We start from the raw sequence: 17,959 nt of genomic DNA, 5'->3' as shown, positions 1-17,959 counted from the left end.
GTCGGCAAAGAATACATGAGAATAAGGTTTCCAAATTTTGCTTATTTCTGGTGCATTGTGACAATTTTTTTTCTCTTCTGTCTGTTATGACATTTTTTTTTTTCCTCGGCCATGACAGGATCAATTTTTTTTTTCTTCTCTCTCACCGGGTGACAAATTCTTTTTTCTCAAAATCCTCCATATCCCCCCCCAGAAATCAAATGGTTCTCCCCTTAGGCCCTACTTGTTCGACGGGCTACGGGACCAGCATTGCTTAGTTGCAGTACAGTAGCTCGAGTTTTGCCTGGGTATTTGGGTCGGACGGCAAAACCAGACCAGTTTTGCCGTCCGACCCAAATACCCAGGCAAAACCTCGAGCTACTGTACTGCAGCTACAAACACAACCTTGCTGCGGATCCGTAGCCCTACCACTCCCTTTGCTGGTTGGTTCCACTCCCTCAACACAACCAGCAAAGGAAGTAGTAGGGCTACGGATCCGCAGCAACTGCAAACCAATCCTTTTCAGCAACGCGCCACCAAAGTGCGAAGGTCAGAGTGCACGGTAAAAATCGAAGGTCGCATGTGTAAAAAGTTCTCGACGTCTGTCAATGTAGCGGCATATCTCGCTTCTCACATCCATGGTTAGACTTGCTCCAAGTCTGTTGGTTTATAAGTATCAAGACATATAGTAAATTGAAGGACTAAACATCAGCAGACCGACGCGCTAACGGTAGGCTGTTGCGTAGATCGTGGGTAGACGCCAGCCACACACAGCCCTGCCATGCAGAGCTAGGTGGACGCCAGCCAGCAACTCAGCTACACTGCAGAGAACTTAGCCAGGCGCCTGCACTGGTCGCCGGTCTACTCCATGGACTTCAATTACGATGCTAAAAGTATTTTACCGAGCGTGTAAGCTTTGGGACCGGACAGGTAAATCTACAAGGGAAAAGCAGAACTTCGTCTTGCAGTCAGTTAGGTAGGTGAAGATGGATTGTGACTGAAGATTGTCGAGAAACATCTCCAATTCTCTATTTTTAACATAGCACTAGCAGCATGCCCAAACTCTCAAATCTTAGCTAGTAATAGTATACAACCATAGAGGTAAAAATCTTGTTAACTTCATGGTACAACGGACTGTGTGTACGTGTCAACCTCTACGATCACAGGGGGCTCTTATTTCTTGTTTATTTGTGTCTGTGTTTGTTTGTGTGTATGTGTTTGTGTTTGTTTATTTGTTATTATTAATAAAATAACAGCGAAAAGCTATTTTGTTAATATTTGTCAATAAAGAGCAGTTTATTTATTTATTTGTTTGTTTGTTTGTTTATTTGTTTGTTGACATGTATTTCTGATGATTAGGGGATTAGGGTTAGGCTTAGGCTGTAAGGCTTAGGCTTAAGTTAGGATTAGGGTTAGGGTTACACTTATTCACTCCCTCTATATATTTAGACTAAATAGGGAATGAATGTCTAACCCTAACCCTAACCATCGGAAATACATATCGACAAACAAACAAACAAACAAATAAATAAACTTCTCTTTATTGACAAATATTACAGCTTTTCGCTGTTATTTTATTAATAGTAACAAATAAACAAACACAAACACATACACACAAACAAATACAGACACAAATAAACAAGAAGTAAGAGCCCCCTGTGCTACGATCGCCTAGGACGACGGACACAGTTGTGACATTGGCCACGCGGTCCTGTGGAGGGAGCGTGCATTGGCTGATCAGTGGCGTGGCTCCGGCCATGTTCACCGCAGTGACAGCCCCAATGAGCACAAGGGCTCATAACTAGATGGTCATAACTGTGGTGATAGAGATGGTCACAATAAAACAGGAAATAATAAAGAACAAAATATTTGCCCAATTTTATTGTTTATTTATATTTATTTTAATCTCAAATAAATATGCCGCAAAGCAACAAATCAACAAATAATACAATACAGAAGACAACAATAACAGGAAAACCAAAAAGCAAATTAAAAACTGTAATTATGAAACTGCTAAAGTGGGGGCTCAGCCTTCAACCTCACACTGTCGGCGTTCGGCCTCTGACAGACCATCAGCCTCTGATAGACCATCAGCTTCTGATAGACCGTGGGATGTACAACCATGGATAGACGGATAGACCATCTCAGCAACACTGTGAATTAACACCTTTGAGACGACAAAGAGTGTCTGTTTTTTTCAGCTCTGTGACAACCATTGGGCTACCTCCATGACACAATATAGCAAGAAAGACTAGCCACTCTCCTTTAATTGACTGACATGACAGAACAATTAAATGACATCATGAAATTGTAGAATGGGCTACTGAGTTAAAATATCTTTTTAGTCAATCAATTAATCTATCACTCGTTTGCTCAACAACACACTCAAGGGTGCAATAAGTCAACGCTTACATTTAAGCTCAAAGTTACATAAACAAAATTGTATTTAATAGCTGTTGGGGAGGAAATATTGTACTAGAGATACATATACCATATCATTGCACTTTCATCAAGTAGAAGAATTCTAGTTTTAAGGTTACAAAGATATAAGATTAGGCATGTCGTGTAAATGATGTTTGTAAGCCCGAAATCCAACAAAAACTTTGTTCTCTCTTTTAATTAAAATTTTTAGAAACTACAGTAAAATGACTCCACAGATTACAGTTACACCTAGGATAAGTCTTGCCGATGAAAAACTTTCCGTTGCTGTATCTCATCTACAACCCTCAACACCAGTTACGATAAGGGTGCTTGTGAAAACAGAGAAAAACTACCAATTTGAGGCTCATGCTCACTACAACAGTACGGCTGATGGGAGAGTTGATGTCCAAACCCAGCCAGCCATCTCAGGATCATATCAAGGTAAGTGATTGCAGGACCAATTTTATAACTCAGACTACCAGAGTAACAACAGTTGCATTTGCCATTATTCCATGAAGCAATCTTTAGAAATCAATACTTTGATATATTTCTTTCAGATGTTCTTGTAGAGCCACGGGACTTTTTGAGAACAAAACTGTACATTAACATTTTTCCTGCCAGACAGTATCACTTCCCCATCAGCCAAGTCAGTAAAAAGCGGTATTGAGCCAAAACATGACGTATTTTTACCCGCTTGGCTTGGTCTGTTATAGCATCTTTAGTCCAAAAAAATCAAGTTTACAGTATTTATGTTTTCAAGAGCTTTCAAATGTACAGTATTATGTTAAAATACACCATATGGACTATGTTGTGTTTCATTAATTTTAACCATCTTGACCTGGTGGTGAAATATGGACTTGGCAGGAAAAGGGTTAACATTTCAAAGTTACAATCTCGTAGTAATTAGTACATGTACCACCCACTTGTATATAGAAAAGTATGCCCCCACATAGGGATGCAGCGACACTTTCTGTAGAAAAGAACAAGAAAACTGATGAGGACATTGTCACCCTTTCAAACTTCACTGATATCTGTGGTTGTGATGGTATTTTAAGAACTTGAGGACTTCTCAGTGTAAGAATTTAAAAAATGGCTCTATGGACTGCACAAGATCAACAAATAACTGCAAGTCACATATAAATCACCATATTAGATTTATTCTTCCAGGTATTTTCAATAAAGAGTAATCGGGAATGTGTGTACTCTCAAGAGTTCCATTTTGCATAATGTGGATGGACCAGGTGTACACTGGTCTCAATCTCTGAAGCTTGCCAGAAACCAAAAACCTGACCTCCTTATTCTGTATATACCTTTATTGTCCATAACTGCACAACATAGGAATAGAGCCAATGGGTTTACTATGGAGCATGGCACAATCACCTGGACAAAGGAAAGGTCTTCGCTTCACAAAGACTGATGTGACAAAACCTTCCATCATGGAATTTGGGGTCTATCCCAATCACCTAGATGTACAACAATTCCAAGAAGTTTCGCCGATATGTACAACAATCATTGAACGGCATTACATGAGTACAAATATGGAGAGAATACCTGTGAAAGAAGGAAGAGTTAGGGGCACACTCTTCAAACCAAAAGGCAAGTTATAGTGCCTAAACACTGGTTAATTTGACCTCAGATATTGTATATTCAGAGGATCAATCCTGTAATATCAAATGTGTACCATCAATGTATGGATTTCATGGTCCTATGGGTAGAGAATGACAGTCACAGAATCAATGAGTGTTGGGCTCAAACCTAGATTTGACAATGTCGTGCTACAGAGCACTGAAATGATATACAATTTTACTGCCACAACATTGCCTATTGGACAATGCTGTACAGAGCCGTACAAAATCATAGAATTGCTGCAGTTTTCAACTTCTTTTTCCATAGGCAGCCTTGGCCTTTTCCAAAGTCACATTATTTCACCATAATCTGCACCAACATTTTCATCGTTGCTTGCCTGTACAGGTAATGGTCCATTTCCAGGCATAATAGACCTGTATGGTACAGCTGGGGGACTGATGGAAATGAGGGCAGCGTTACTAGCAAACCATGGCTACACTGTTTTGGCCTTGGCATTCGCTGGATATGATGATCTACCGAAGACATTCATGGAAATAGACCTTGATTATTTTGAAGTGAGTTATGTCAGGTTTCCACCATTCTGTCTGAATTCATTTACAAGTTTAAAAGACTGGAGCACAACAATAAGTTTATTCAGTCGTTCAAAATCACAACCTGTTTTGCCTTTTACTACTTTTGCCATTAGGAATCACTGAACTGGTTCAGCAACTGCAATTTTGTTAAACCAGGGGGGATTGGAACAATTGGTTTATCTAAAGGAGGTGAACTAGCAATTGCCATGGCAATCTATTTTCCTGATAAGGTATGGATATTTTTACAAGACAGAGTTGCTTTCCTTTTACATTTTACTTGGTCTATTTTTATCAGCAGAGAAATCCGGTGCCTGTGAATGGAATGTAAACAGTTATGTCTTAACTTTCTGTGGGCTTTCAGCATCACACATGCTCTGGTTGTTTGGTATTCATTTTTAACATGAAATAGTCACTTTTCCTGTACATCATTTTGCACACTCTTTGATGTAGACCTGCATAAACTGAATACTGGTATTCCTGACATTTCTTATTGTTGCTCATGTTTTCACTGATTGCTGTCAAATTTTGACCTGTTTGAGATGCGTACTACCTTAAATTTGAGGGAGATACTGTAGGGCAGTGGTTAGGGTACCAGTTTCACTATCAGAGGATGATGAGTGCCAGACCCGGAATGTCCAGAATAATGGACTCACTGTCAGAGGATGGTGAGTTTGAGACTCAGGCACTGTACTCCTCTTTGCTCTATTGGGTAGTGGGTTACGGGTATGCAATATTGACACTTGGATTAACTTCACCACTCATTCCTTTCCATTTATGAATCAAAGGTGAAAGCTGTGGTCAGCTTAAATGGTGCTCATATGCACACCTACAGTTCAATGCTATTCCGAGGCAAGCATCTACCCTTTACAAAGTAAGTTATTGTTTGACAAATCATTTCTAGGAATGTTCTCACATTATGTGCACCCTGGGATAGAATTCATGAACATAAATTGATATGACCTGACACTAAATGTACATGATACATGTATACATGTATGAGAGATAAAGATGGACATGCCAAATATGCCTAAATGTACTTCCAATACTTCTGACATAGCTAACCTATATAGGCTGTAGTACCTTGCTTTATGAGCCAAATGCTAGACTGTTTTACAAATGGCACATTACAATATCAGCCAGGGTTGTTGCATCATGCATATGAAATTCTCACCTTTTCCCATGACACACTCTAACAACAGTACCTTTTGGATCATGTAAAATCATATTGACAGAATACCAACATTATTTTTCTTGCTCTCCATTACTTAGCTATGACGCCAGTAGAATGATATTTAAGGATGATGGTTCTACTTCATGTCTTGAATTAGTACATGACCCTGTTGAAAATTCTGTGTTCAAGGTTTGTAGTCTTCACAATAACCACACTGCTCAGGTTTGGTGGAAGCTGATGCCAACTCACAGACTTACACTCCGCATTGCTGTCTATATATCCAAACAAAAACAAGCATAACATACATAATACAAGCCTTTCTGATCACTTGCACTGAGTTTATTGATTGTTAGACCATATACTCAAGACATGCAATATCTCCTGAGTTGATGGAGGTCCCTGTCTTATCAATAAATTTCTGAACTCCAATTTTCTAGTTTTCTCGTACATACACATTGAGGAGTTCACTTAATTTATATATTCAATCATATGATCATTTGTTGTTAGGATTGTGCAGAAACCAGTTGTATTTCCATGAAGTACCATGAAGATGACAATAATGTTATCTCATCTTTCTTGCAATTTTTCAGACTTAGTTATGTTTCTGTCTCTCATGTTTGACTCCCATGAATGTTAAAGTTGATGTCATCATGAGTGCTTTTCATACAGCGGCCCTGGCATGAAGGAAATGAGGACAAAAGTTTCACTTAAATGGTCACATGACTTCTGAATGTAAAATCAACGACATATTACCTCATCTTGTCTTTTAGTTTGAAGATCTCAAAGCAGAGCTATTGCTTGTAGCTGCTGGAGATGACATGAATTGGAAGAGTGTCTTCTATGCAGAAGAAGCTGTCAGAAGACTCAGAGCTCTCAAGAAGACCAACTTTAAACTGTTTGTTTACCCTGCAGCGGGCCATCTCATTGAGCCAGCATACACACCTTTTTGCTTCGCATCATACCACAGTATTGGTAAGATATGCTTTAAAGTAATATGGAATTATAGGAAGAGCAGTAATTGTTGGGATATGTGTTACTGCTTCCTTCGCAGACTGCATCAATTTTGTACATTTTTCTTTCCGTCAGTGTTTCATACAGTAGTGGATTTTTCAGATGAGGTGTAATATTTAGAAATTATTCAAGTAATAAACTACACCCAGCGACAGGTACACCATAATATTTTGATCAGTTCACAACATACATGCACGAGCAATAGCAAGTGCATGAATGAGTCTAATGGTCGATATCGAGAGGTATACACATTGCTTAGGTGGTTGTCATAAAATTATATTGAAATTCTGGCATGAAATTTTTAAAAAAGATTTGTCTCTGGCTGAGAGCTGGTACATGTTTCCACTGTGCTGCTTTTTATTTTGTATTTTATTTTATTTGCTCATCAATAGCGCCATCAGGCAGCCCCTTACAGACAAGAAAATGAAGAAAAGGATAAAATACACTAAAATTTTAATAAACAAAAAAGTACCCTAAACATCAAACAATGACAAAAACAAATTAACATGTCTTTTAAAAGTTGAATGAGATTCTTTAAAACATCGACATCGCAAACCATATCAATCAAATCATTAAAAAGTCGTGACGTATGTCCAATCAGGCCATTTTTTGTAACATCAACTCTACAGTAAGGGATGTGTAATAGAGGTCTATGTCTAGCAGAGTATCTAGGTACGCATAGACCATAAAAACCTGTACAATCTGTAGAGTCATAAGAACATAAAAGGCTTTTACGCACAAAAATACGATCAAAAAGTTCCTACGTAAGACAAAGGTTGAATTTTAATAGATTACAGAGCAAGTTATAGTCACAATTACACCAAGATGAAGAGTCACTGTGACATCCCTGTTTATGATGTAAATATCTAAGAAAACGTTTCTGAATTGACTCAATACGGTTTGCCTGACTGTCAGAAATTGAATTGAAAATGACTGTATTATATTCTAAAATTGGACGCACCATAGTAATAAACAGATGTCGAAGGACAGCAACTTGAATGATCAAATTAAAATTGCGTTGAATGAGAACAATTATACGATTGGCTTTACCTACAATAGAGTCAATGTGATGAACAAAAGTGAGTTTGGAATCAAAAATGATACCCAAATCCTTAATGTGAGAAACATGATCGAGCAAATAATTATCCACATGGTAATTAAACTTAATAGGTTTCTTTTTTAAGGTGATGGTGAGAACCTTACATTTGCTAGCATTCAAATCTAAGCGCCAAATTTTTGACCACTGAACAAGTTTATCTACAGACTTTTGTAAGTGCTTGCTATCATCAAGAGTTTTAACACGAATGAAAGTTTGGCATCGTCTGCAAACAGCAATGAGGAACAGATACAGTCATCGGCAAGTCATTTATGTATAATGTAAATAACAAAGGCCCAAGAATGGAACCTTGTGGCACACCGGATGTTATCTGGCACCAAGTCGACACTGCTCCATTTACTAGGACACATTGCTGCTATATTCAAATAACTTTTTAACCATTTCAGAATATTCTGATGAATGCCAAAATACTGTAATTTGTAGAGCAGCAAAATGTGATCAACTCTATCAAAAGCCTTGCTGAAATCTGTATAGATAACATCAAGTTGTTGCTTACTTTCTATTGCATCAATAGCATTTTTCACAAGAACAGCAAGATTGGTTGTGCAAGAGCGCTGTCGAACAAAACCATGCTGTTTTGTTGTGATAACTGGACTAACATGAGTATAAATATTAGCACAGATTAGCCTTTCAAACAATTTTGCTATAGTTGGAAGCAGCGAGACTGGCCTATAATTAAGTGACCTGTTCCCTGCTTCCAGACTTGTGTATTTGTATTACATTTGCCCTTTTCCAAATGTCAGGAAAACACCCCTGAGAGAGTGATGTTACAAATAGCTTCGAAACTGGGACTGTTAGTCCAATTGAACATTTTGATAAAATATGGTTACTAAGAATATTAGCACCCTGGGCCTTCTTAACGTTGATATTTGACAACAGACAATACACCTGTTCTTTACTGATTTCTACATTTTGATGTGTCGCCAATGGTAGCACTGCTGCTTTCACGTCACAACAAATCAGGTTACTGTATTTGCTCCATCAATGTACTGGTATGTATCATGTCAGCATGAGTGTTGTTTTTGCTTATAATCAGACAAGACAAAGTACAGTGTCTGATGCTGCCAAATGCTAATATAACACAGCAACTGGTGGTATTCAGTAACAACCAAAATGTATCAACCCCAAGGCAAGAATTTTAAAATCCGTGGAAAAGACTTGAAATTGTAAGGTTCTTCCTTTATTCTGGCACATAGATAAATATGTAAATATCCATGTAAACAGGATTAATTCATAACATTGTATGACTTAGCTACTGCTGTACATTGCAACACAGTGCATATGCATTGAATTCCTAGAATTCTAGAATGGAATAGACTGTTACAGAACATTAGGACCAAAGATGATAAGATTCAAGTGAATTTGCACATTAAGATTGGAATACATTTAAAGGACATGGTGCATCATTTATTCAATGAAACTTTCCTGTGCTTCAACGCCTTTCTGGTTTTGATCTCCAAATACACTCAAATTTATTAGGACAGTTTTACTACACCTGTATAACTGGTACCTTTCTTTCATTACAGGTAGCAACTTGATGTGGGGAGGGACTGCAAAACCACACGCTGATGCTCAGCAAGAGTGTTGGAAAGAGACATTGGAACACTTCCATCGCTATTTAGGATCTCAAAACTCAACAACTCACAGTAAACTGTAGTTGACATTGTCATCATACTTCCCCCTCCCCACAAAAAAAGCAAGGACTTGTGAACATGTAACATTTTTTTCTATTGCACAGCATTGTATCAGGATGTACTCATGAGTTGTTACTGATCATACAAGATACAATCTGTTTGTATTGAACAATATTTTCCATTTTATGTCTGAAGTGACAAAATGTAAAATCACATTACATCACATTACATTACATTACATTACATTACATTACATCAAAAACAGTGCTTTTAATTTCAGTATAACATACTGAATATCTTTATACAAGCATTATTCTTCTGAGCTTTCCATAGTAAGGGAAACCAGTGCTTTGTTTCAGCACAACTCATTTTGTCAGAACAAAACACTTTCCATAATAAGGGAAATCTGTGTCTTTTTATCACCACCCTTTTTGCCAGAACGTCTTTGTAGAAATTCTCTTATAGCGCAGCATTTGTATGGGAGAGTCGTTTTCTGTGCAGCTGATTACAGATTTTATGATGTTAGTAATTTCCCTTGCAAAACACAAAGTGGATGAGAGGGAATAAAAAAATGGACAAGTTTGAAAAATGGTGTGGCATTGACTTTTCAAGTCAAACTTGAAAGGACAAAAAGACAGGGAGTACACTGAACAATGGTGGACGTTTCATTTCACAGAAATAATGGTAAACTTGACAGTTGATGAACAAAATGAAAGAGTGCCAATGTTTGCAAACGAAAAATTTGAATGTATAAAATACATGGCATTAAATGCTGATGACATATCATAAATACTGAGAAATGCCTTTGTGCAATAGTTGTTTTAAGTATGATTTAAACTGTGTATGAGGAATTATGTATGTTAATGCAATCTAGCTCAGAGTGTGTTCTGCCATTGTCATTCTTGTTATTCTTTTCAATGGTCATAAAATCTCTCCTCCATGTAAACCAAAGGTTATTTGAAATGCTGCATTGTGGTTGTGGACTTTGACATCATAACACTCTTGATAACCTTTATCCAGTAATGTGCTAAATATAACTATGACCTTTGTACTGTTTTTATGAATTTTTCAGAACTTTTCATAACCACTTCACTTGCTAGTAGCATCCTAGAGGAAAGATTTTGAGTAGTTTATTCTTTTAACAAAATGAATAAATAAATTACCATGAAGATTCAACTGGCAGCCTTGACATTACACAGTAATTTCCTCTCCTTGTACACAATTTTAAAGAGAGTGTTGCATTGCTGTTGATTACTCACCCAAATATATTTTATCACTTACAATTGCAACCAGACTGAATGACCCGCCGCTCGAGGGCGCTCTCTACGACCCCACCCCCTCAGGTTCTGAGAGCGAGGGTAGACAACGCCCTCAAGTGACGGATCTTTCAGTCTGAATTGCAACGAGCAGGAATCCTTGTAGTGGGTAACATATATATGAGATTTTCTTAGCAAACACCAACGTATTCCATATCTGCATGTTTGCGGGTCAAAAGGGGGGTCCTCTTGCGTAGATTACCATGGTATCAACGACTTGTCAATATTTCGCAATTGTTAGCATGATCATAATGTGAAGAAATTTTTTAAAAGTCGAATCAACGGCAGCGCAGCAAAGGGAGGCTCCCTATTGGGTAAAGAGCGAGTCTCAATGAACGTCAAGCTGAATGTCAAATTGAGAGTGATGACCCCTCAAACAGTAGGATGTGGTTTTTGTGCTGGTGTCAGATAATAGGGCTACCGTAAATGTCTATCCCTAGGAGTGGGGCACAGGTGCGTAAAGTTGCCGCGTAGTTCACGTAGAGAGAAGGGGTATACTACACGGCGACTCCACGCACCTGTGGAGTGAGGCAGGGGTAGGGTTGTCTTGGTCTTAGCACAGATTTCTTGTCGCTGTTTTTTATTTCATTTTAACGCGTTCGGTCCCAAATTCTTCCAAGTGCCCCCCCCCCCACATACTCTTGATGATTTGAAGTCCCCCTCCCCCGTCAATTCTCCCGCCCCTCCCGAAAGCGTTTGTGAATGCAGCCTTACTGCGTACGGTTGTAAGTTTGCAACGTGATTCACATGGAACTCTGACTGATAACAGTAAACAAGGTAAATGAAAAATAGAAAAAAGAAGAAAACGGTAAAGAACCAAACAAGTAAACAAAGACAAGTAAACAAGAACAAACAAGTGAACAAGCAAACAAACAAACGACTGACGGATCAATTGTGAGACTTCCATGGAACAGACTAGATTCACCTTGCCATGGAATGGTCCACCCAACTAGATTCACCTTAACTTGCTATGGAATGGTCCTACCAACTAGATTCACCTTGGCATGGTCACGGTCCTCCTCTCTACAGAGAGAAAGACCATGCCCCTAGCAAGGTGAATCTAGAACAGTTAACCATGAAACTATCTGACTAAAGAAACAAGGACTCAAATGAAAGAACGAATATTACGGTAAACATTCACTTTTGCTTCACTCAAACCTTTTAAAAAGTGTATCGTCCAACATGAAATCTGTACTATTTCACGCACTTTAAGTCACGTTTTTCTTATGAATGAGGATCTAATAAATAGCCATTTTGGCAAAATTTTTGGAACACAAATATTTAGTCTCTTTTTCCTTTTTCACGCTAAGACCGGCGTAATTCTCTTGTTGATAAAGTGATATCGGAGTTGCTATTGACGGAATTCGAAACTTAAAGGGATACAGTCGTCGGAACTGTGCTCAAAGTCGTATTGGTACCATACGGCCAATGTAAACAGAATATCCAAGGTATGATGGTGTGATTGATGAAAGTTAATATATGTCTGTCATAATCTACATTAAATGTTGCAGCTATGATAATGAGGTGCATCTAGATGTCGTGCACGAAATACATTGTTTATGAACAAGAAACTCGCACAGGCGCAGTTCCGACGACAGTTTCCCTTTAAGTGTTTGCAATATCAGAAAAGGAACGGTTAAAAGCATTCACAATAACAAAATGTTCTGAAATCAGGGTACTACCAACCGCGATGGGAGTATTTTGTTCAGGTAGTTTGACTATGTTGCAGTGGTAACTATTCCAGACTGCCTTTGCGTTAGAACCTTTGTGTTCCAGTTCTTGCAAAAATACTCACGTCTAGACTTTTCAATCATAAGCTTATGGGCAATTTTACTCCACTTCAGTGTCCGATTTAGCTGGATTTAACATAGCATATTTTTCGTACATGGTGTAGTTTTACAGCTTTAGTAGCAGTGAATGTTGCCATTGCAAGCTTGTGTTTGCACGTTAAGTGCAATCGACACACCTGTGGAATTCGCCCTTCAACCCGATAAAAGACCGTTTTACACACGTATCTGATATAATGACGTGTACTTCTTCGGTATAAATGTGGAGATGTGCTACTGTGAGTGTGAATGTGAATGACAATAAGGTCGCGTATTTATTCAGTATCAGAAGATGGATAAGGAGGAGGTAAAGTGTGGCAATATCGATGAAGTAATAAATGAAATATGGACAGAATATGACAGCCACGTTGGGAACCGAAAAACTTAAGAACTACATACGCCGCCACAGGCATGAAAGTTGAAGATACTGCGGTGTATTCAGTCGCGCTACCCGAAACGAAGAAAATTGCATTTATGTGAATAGAAGTGTGTTCAGCTGAATGTGTGGTCGTGTCATCGGAAAATTAAACTGACGATACCACGTGAAAGAAAAATGATGGTACAGTGATCTGATACTATGTGATAAATCATGACCATGATAGTGAAGTTGAAACAGAATTTGAGGTCGGAAGAAAACTTAATGTTACCATGTTTTGTGATCAAGACAAAAACCACAACAAATGCGAAATGAAATCGGAAACGACAGGGTCGTATTTAGAAGGTACTACCAACGCTATAAATACCGAAAATCAAAAGATTACACATTTTAAACATCTTTACCTGTTCGGCATTGCAATGTTTTGAACTGTAGTGGCATATCGCTTAAACGATGTCGATACAAAATACTCCCCGACATCGTTTGGATAACCCCAAGGGAAGGGAACTGCCAGGAAACTAATTGAGGACATGTACATTTCGCCTCATGTAAACTTTTGACCCCTGTTTTTGACAACAGCATGACCTTCGATTCTACACTGGCAGTAACAATCATTTTGTAGAAAAAGTGTGTTTTTTTCACATGAGACCGATCTTGCAAACTTCAGTGCCCCCATTCCCAATCCCGAAGAGTTGTCGAGTTTGTGCTTTGTAGCTTGGACTGTCAATGGTATATTAGTATACCCATTTTTGGGAGGAGGGTGATCACCTCGTCGGGACGAAAGGGACAATTAGTCATTTAGGCCTAATCACCTGTGTTTGCAGACGATAAACATGCCATCTAAATGTTCATTTCTTATTCATGTGTGAATCCAGCAATTTTACAAAACCAAGACGACCAGTTTTCCAAGCCAAGATATATACGAATATCTGTACAACTCTAGTTTATATATATATATATATATATATATATATATATATATATATATATATATATATATATATATATATATATATATATATATATATATATATATTTATCACATGAACTGGCCCGAATTCCCACCTGTGTGACGTAGAACAGGACGGATAAGAAATCCGAATTACCCCTGTTGTACGTCATCAACCGGAACTTTTTTCTTTCATGGTACCGTTCATACATATACATGCAGGCGTCGCGACACGAACAGATTTGTTGTGATCGATGCCGTGCTAGCTCGCACGTTATTTTTACAAAAAGGTGACCCGATAAATCCAGAAATGGAAACATAGAAGATATTTGTCCAACGAAATTTCAAGTCGCTAATACAATAGCTTTTCCCGAGAATCGAATGGAGATGCCGACGATCGTTATTTTAATGGCTCAGTAAAATGGGGCAAGTGGGCCACTTAGTGGTATTTTGCTTTATATAATTGTAACGACTTCATTAAATCTCATGTTAATATGGTCATAATATAAAATGAGATCAATGAAATATAATGGTAATAAATGATATTAAAGAAATATTATTATGCAAATGACATGCCCATAAAAATATTTGTTGAAGCGGCCCACTTGCCCCACTATTTGGGGTAAGTGGGCCACCAATAATATGCAATTTTCCCCAAGGCTGGAATTTCTGCTTGATGTACAAATCTATGTATAAATATTAATTTATCACCTATTTTGAAAGATATATGAATGTAAATGATTATCTTTATAAATAACACTTAATGCATTAATATTTTATTTATTTTTTGTCAATTTTACAATTAATATAACAATACATTGTAATTTTTTATTTCAAATAAGTAACTGTATCCTCACAACTTGGAAAACATTGTGATAGTACGCGAGAACTGAGCAATGCTCAACAATTTGGATTCAATTACTGGTAGCTCTCACAGATATCTAACTAAGCACTAAACTATCAGCCTGACCATGCTTTAGTATTTTTGTGCCTTGCCATCTCGCTACATTTTTGTAGCTACAGCATCTCATAACTTAGAACTACACATTACAGAATGGCAATCGCAATGCAGACAAAATTCTGAGTAAAGTTGTTTTGTTAAAGTGTAGTGTCATTCAGCAGTCCTTTGAGTTCTGTGACAGTGGCCTGAATTATCAACTGATTTACGCCATCACATGCAAAAGACGTATTGCATCAGTTTTTAACATGAAATTGTTGCAAGAATAAATCACTTGTTTTGTGTACAGATCTTACAAACTATGAATCTGGTCGAGCCTTCATGAAATATAATTCTCCATGAAGTCACCTGACAAAGTAGCAGTTGTATTGATCATATAGTGGGCAGTGCTTTGTGAAATATATTTCTGTAATCATTGTATACTGAAAATGCAAAGCAAAGCAAAGCAAAAAATGCGGAAAGAGTTGTTTTCAAAGTTTAAATATGCAAAATGTTGCGTAATGTGAACGCTGTTATATGAACTGTACAGAGCTGCACAAGCCATTAATTTAATATAACACCATGGCTGCAAATATTAAATTTTTTTATATTCTTCCGAGAACATGTAAAGAAAGGGAGTTATCCCAAAAATTGTAACCAAACATCTTGACTTTAACATTTGAAATTTGAATTTTACTCTCAAAAAAATTTTGGTCCAAAATAGCCTTTTAAAACCACCTTAAAGGGACAAACTCACTCATTTTGACATTATTTCTGGTATTTTAGTTTCATTTGAAATATAAGTGTATTGGTCTGGTCACTGAAATATGCTGAATAACCTGTTCCTACAGTTCAACTCTCACCATATGCATAGTTATAATGCATGAATTCTTCCACAAAGCAATTTTTGCAGTGGTACTTACCAAAAATTAAAATGATGGAAGTAATCATGCCTTATGTCCATGTACAGGGTGTGAGTTGAGCTGTGACAACTGGGTAATTCAGCCTATTTCAATAAGCAGAGCAATACAATTATATTTCACAAGAAACTTAAATAACTGGAATAATGTCAAAATGAGTAACTTTGTCCCTTTAATCATTGTCACTGCTGCTGTGGTCCGAACAGCAGAATTGTTCCAATTTAGGTGAACCAAATACACCAGTGCATGATTCATGGTGTCATTTTGTACATTTTCGGCACTTCCACCAGTTGTAACGAACTGCTCTGACTGCATTTTGCATGGCAAATAGGGCCCAGAGGCCCTGCTTCTTGGGCAAGTCTTTTCTTCTTACCATGTTCTGTTGTGGAGCAAATATATAAAAAATCATATTAATATAACATATAATTGACTGTATTACCCTCACAATATAAATACACATTCTTAGTCAGACATATTTATTTATCCACATACGCACGCACATATATTACACATAATATTAAATATATGCTATGCATACAAAAAATAAATACCTACATATTATTTATTTATATGCTAATAAATTATATATTAACTTATTATATATCAATAAATATATAATTTTAATTGATTGAATAATTAATTCATTACATCATCAATTTATCCACCAATAAATATATATATAATTAATTTATTCAATTACTTTTATGCAATAAATATATTACCTATATTATTATAAACAATATTATAATTGTATACCTATAAATTCATTTATCCTTTATTTATTAATTCATTGTCATTTATCTATTTATTTCCTATGTGAATGTGTCTATGTGTTTACAGGCCAGCTGCTTCCGCTGGTAAACATTAATTTTTCAGGCAGTACACAGCTTTGAATTCACTATATGTGGTGGCCCACTTGCCCAGAGTAGTTGGGGTAAGTGGGCCAGTCACAAAACATGTCACCATATTAGTAAATATAACTTGCAGTACTGATTCAATGGGCTGCCATGGAATATTTATTCAATAACATATATGTTTTGATAGATGAATTAAATTGTAATCGAGAATATTCAGTTTATAAATAATTTTCTCAAATTTTACCAGTATTTCCCACGAGAAGTATTTAAAAATGGCCGCCGAAGGAAATCAAGAGAGGAAATAATCGACTCTTGTTATCGAATACAATGTAATATATGCAGCAAAACTTGTACTGTTAACATGGAGGAGTTATTTATACATGCAAAATACAATGATAAATGTGAATACTAAAATCTTAGAAAAATACGAGATGTTTTCACTTTATGTCGTTATATTTGAATTTGGCGGCCATATTGGAAAAAGCAAATACGATTTCTGTCAAAAATCGTGTAATAATTCAACAACTGTCATTGATCGTTGATTATTTGGTGTCATAAACAAATGCACCGTTGTCTCTGTCATGTTTACATAGTTATTTTCTATCGTAATAATCATATCAATAGAATACTGTCGAAATCCATGTTATCGCCACTTTCACACATACTAGTGGACACGTGACAAGTAGTAAAACACGCAACCCTGAGAAGAAAATACGGATTTTTACCTGAAATCGACGCCTCTGCCGACGGTTGCCACCATCAGCTGGATTCGTCTGATGTCTGGTATACTGGAACGTAAACTTGCCGTAAAGGGGGAGATCGCTTTTAATTAGATATTATTCCCTAATATTTTTCTTCGTTCAGCGAAGGAAAATACGAGTGACGTAATGACCGTGTCACCACGAGTCGAAGACGAGTGGTGACACGGTCATTACGTCACTCGTATTTTCCGAGCTGAACGAAGAAAAATATTAGGGAATAATATACTTATCACATGCACAAGCCAAGAATTCATTATTTTTTGCAAAAAAAATAAGTTTTCCATGACGATTCCGCGTTTAAAATTTTGAACTACTTTAGGGATAAATATCAGTACGCCGTGCACAAGTTGTCAATCATTTCCAGTCGTCCGTCGCGTGTGTTACCGCTCATGTTTGTTCGTGTGTGGAGAAATGACAGTTCTCGGTCTACACGTAGGCTACCTTCCGCAAAGTTACACTCTATTTCAAAGATAGTATAGTCCTAGAAATTTATCAGAGACGAAGATACGCTATTTTTCGGGAACA

At 37.2% G+C, this 17,959-nt stretch overlaps 1 protein-coding gene across 1 annotated transcript; it reads left to right on the top strand.

Moving 5' to 3' along the window:
• The first annotated feature begins 525 nt into the window (after positions 1-525).
• LOC139150214 (acyl-coenzyme A thioesterase 1-like) lies at positions 526-10,673 on the top strand. The gene is made up of 9 exons (XM_070722440.1): positions 526-955; positions 2,612-2,841; positions 3,739-3,996; positions 4,372-4,541; positions 4,673-4,789; positions 5,345-5,430; positions 5,829-5,919; positions 6,501-6,702; positions 9,385-10,673. The coding sequence occupies exons 1-9, from the start codon at positions 864-866 to the stop codon at positions 9,513-9,515; spliced, it is 1,377 nt and encodes a 458-aa protein (XP_070578541.1). The 5' UTR covers positions 526-863; the 3' UTR covers positions 9,516-10,673.
• Positions 10,674-17,959: the final 7,286 nt, after the last annotated feature.

The sequence above is a fragment of the Ptychodera flava genome, chromosome 14 (genome assembly GCF_041260155.1).
Source record: "Ptychodera flava strain L36383 chromosome 14, AS_Pfla_20210202, whole genome shotgun sequence".
Classification (NCBI taxonomy): domain Eukaryota; kingdom Metazoa; phylum Hemichordata; class Enteropneusta; family Ptychoderidae; genus Ptychodera; species Ptychodera flava.
Note: the sequence above shows the minus strand (reverse complement) of the source record. Positions and strands in the feature narration are given on the sequence as shown.

Excerpts from the sequence above, each read along its gene's own strand:
- LOC139150214 (XM_070722440.1), top strand. The coding sequence starts at position 864 with ATGCTAAAAGTATTTTACCGAGCGTGTAAGCTTTGGGACCGGACAGGT. Across the intron at positions 2,842-3,738 it reads CATCTCAGGATCATATCAAG|GAATAGAGCCAATGGGTTTA; the intron begins GTAAGTGATTGC and ends TGCACAACATAG. Across the intron at positions 6,703-9,384 it reads CGCATCATACCACAGTATTG|GTAGCAACTTGATGTGGGGA; the intron begins GTAAGATATGCT and ends CTTTCATTACAG.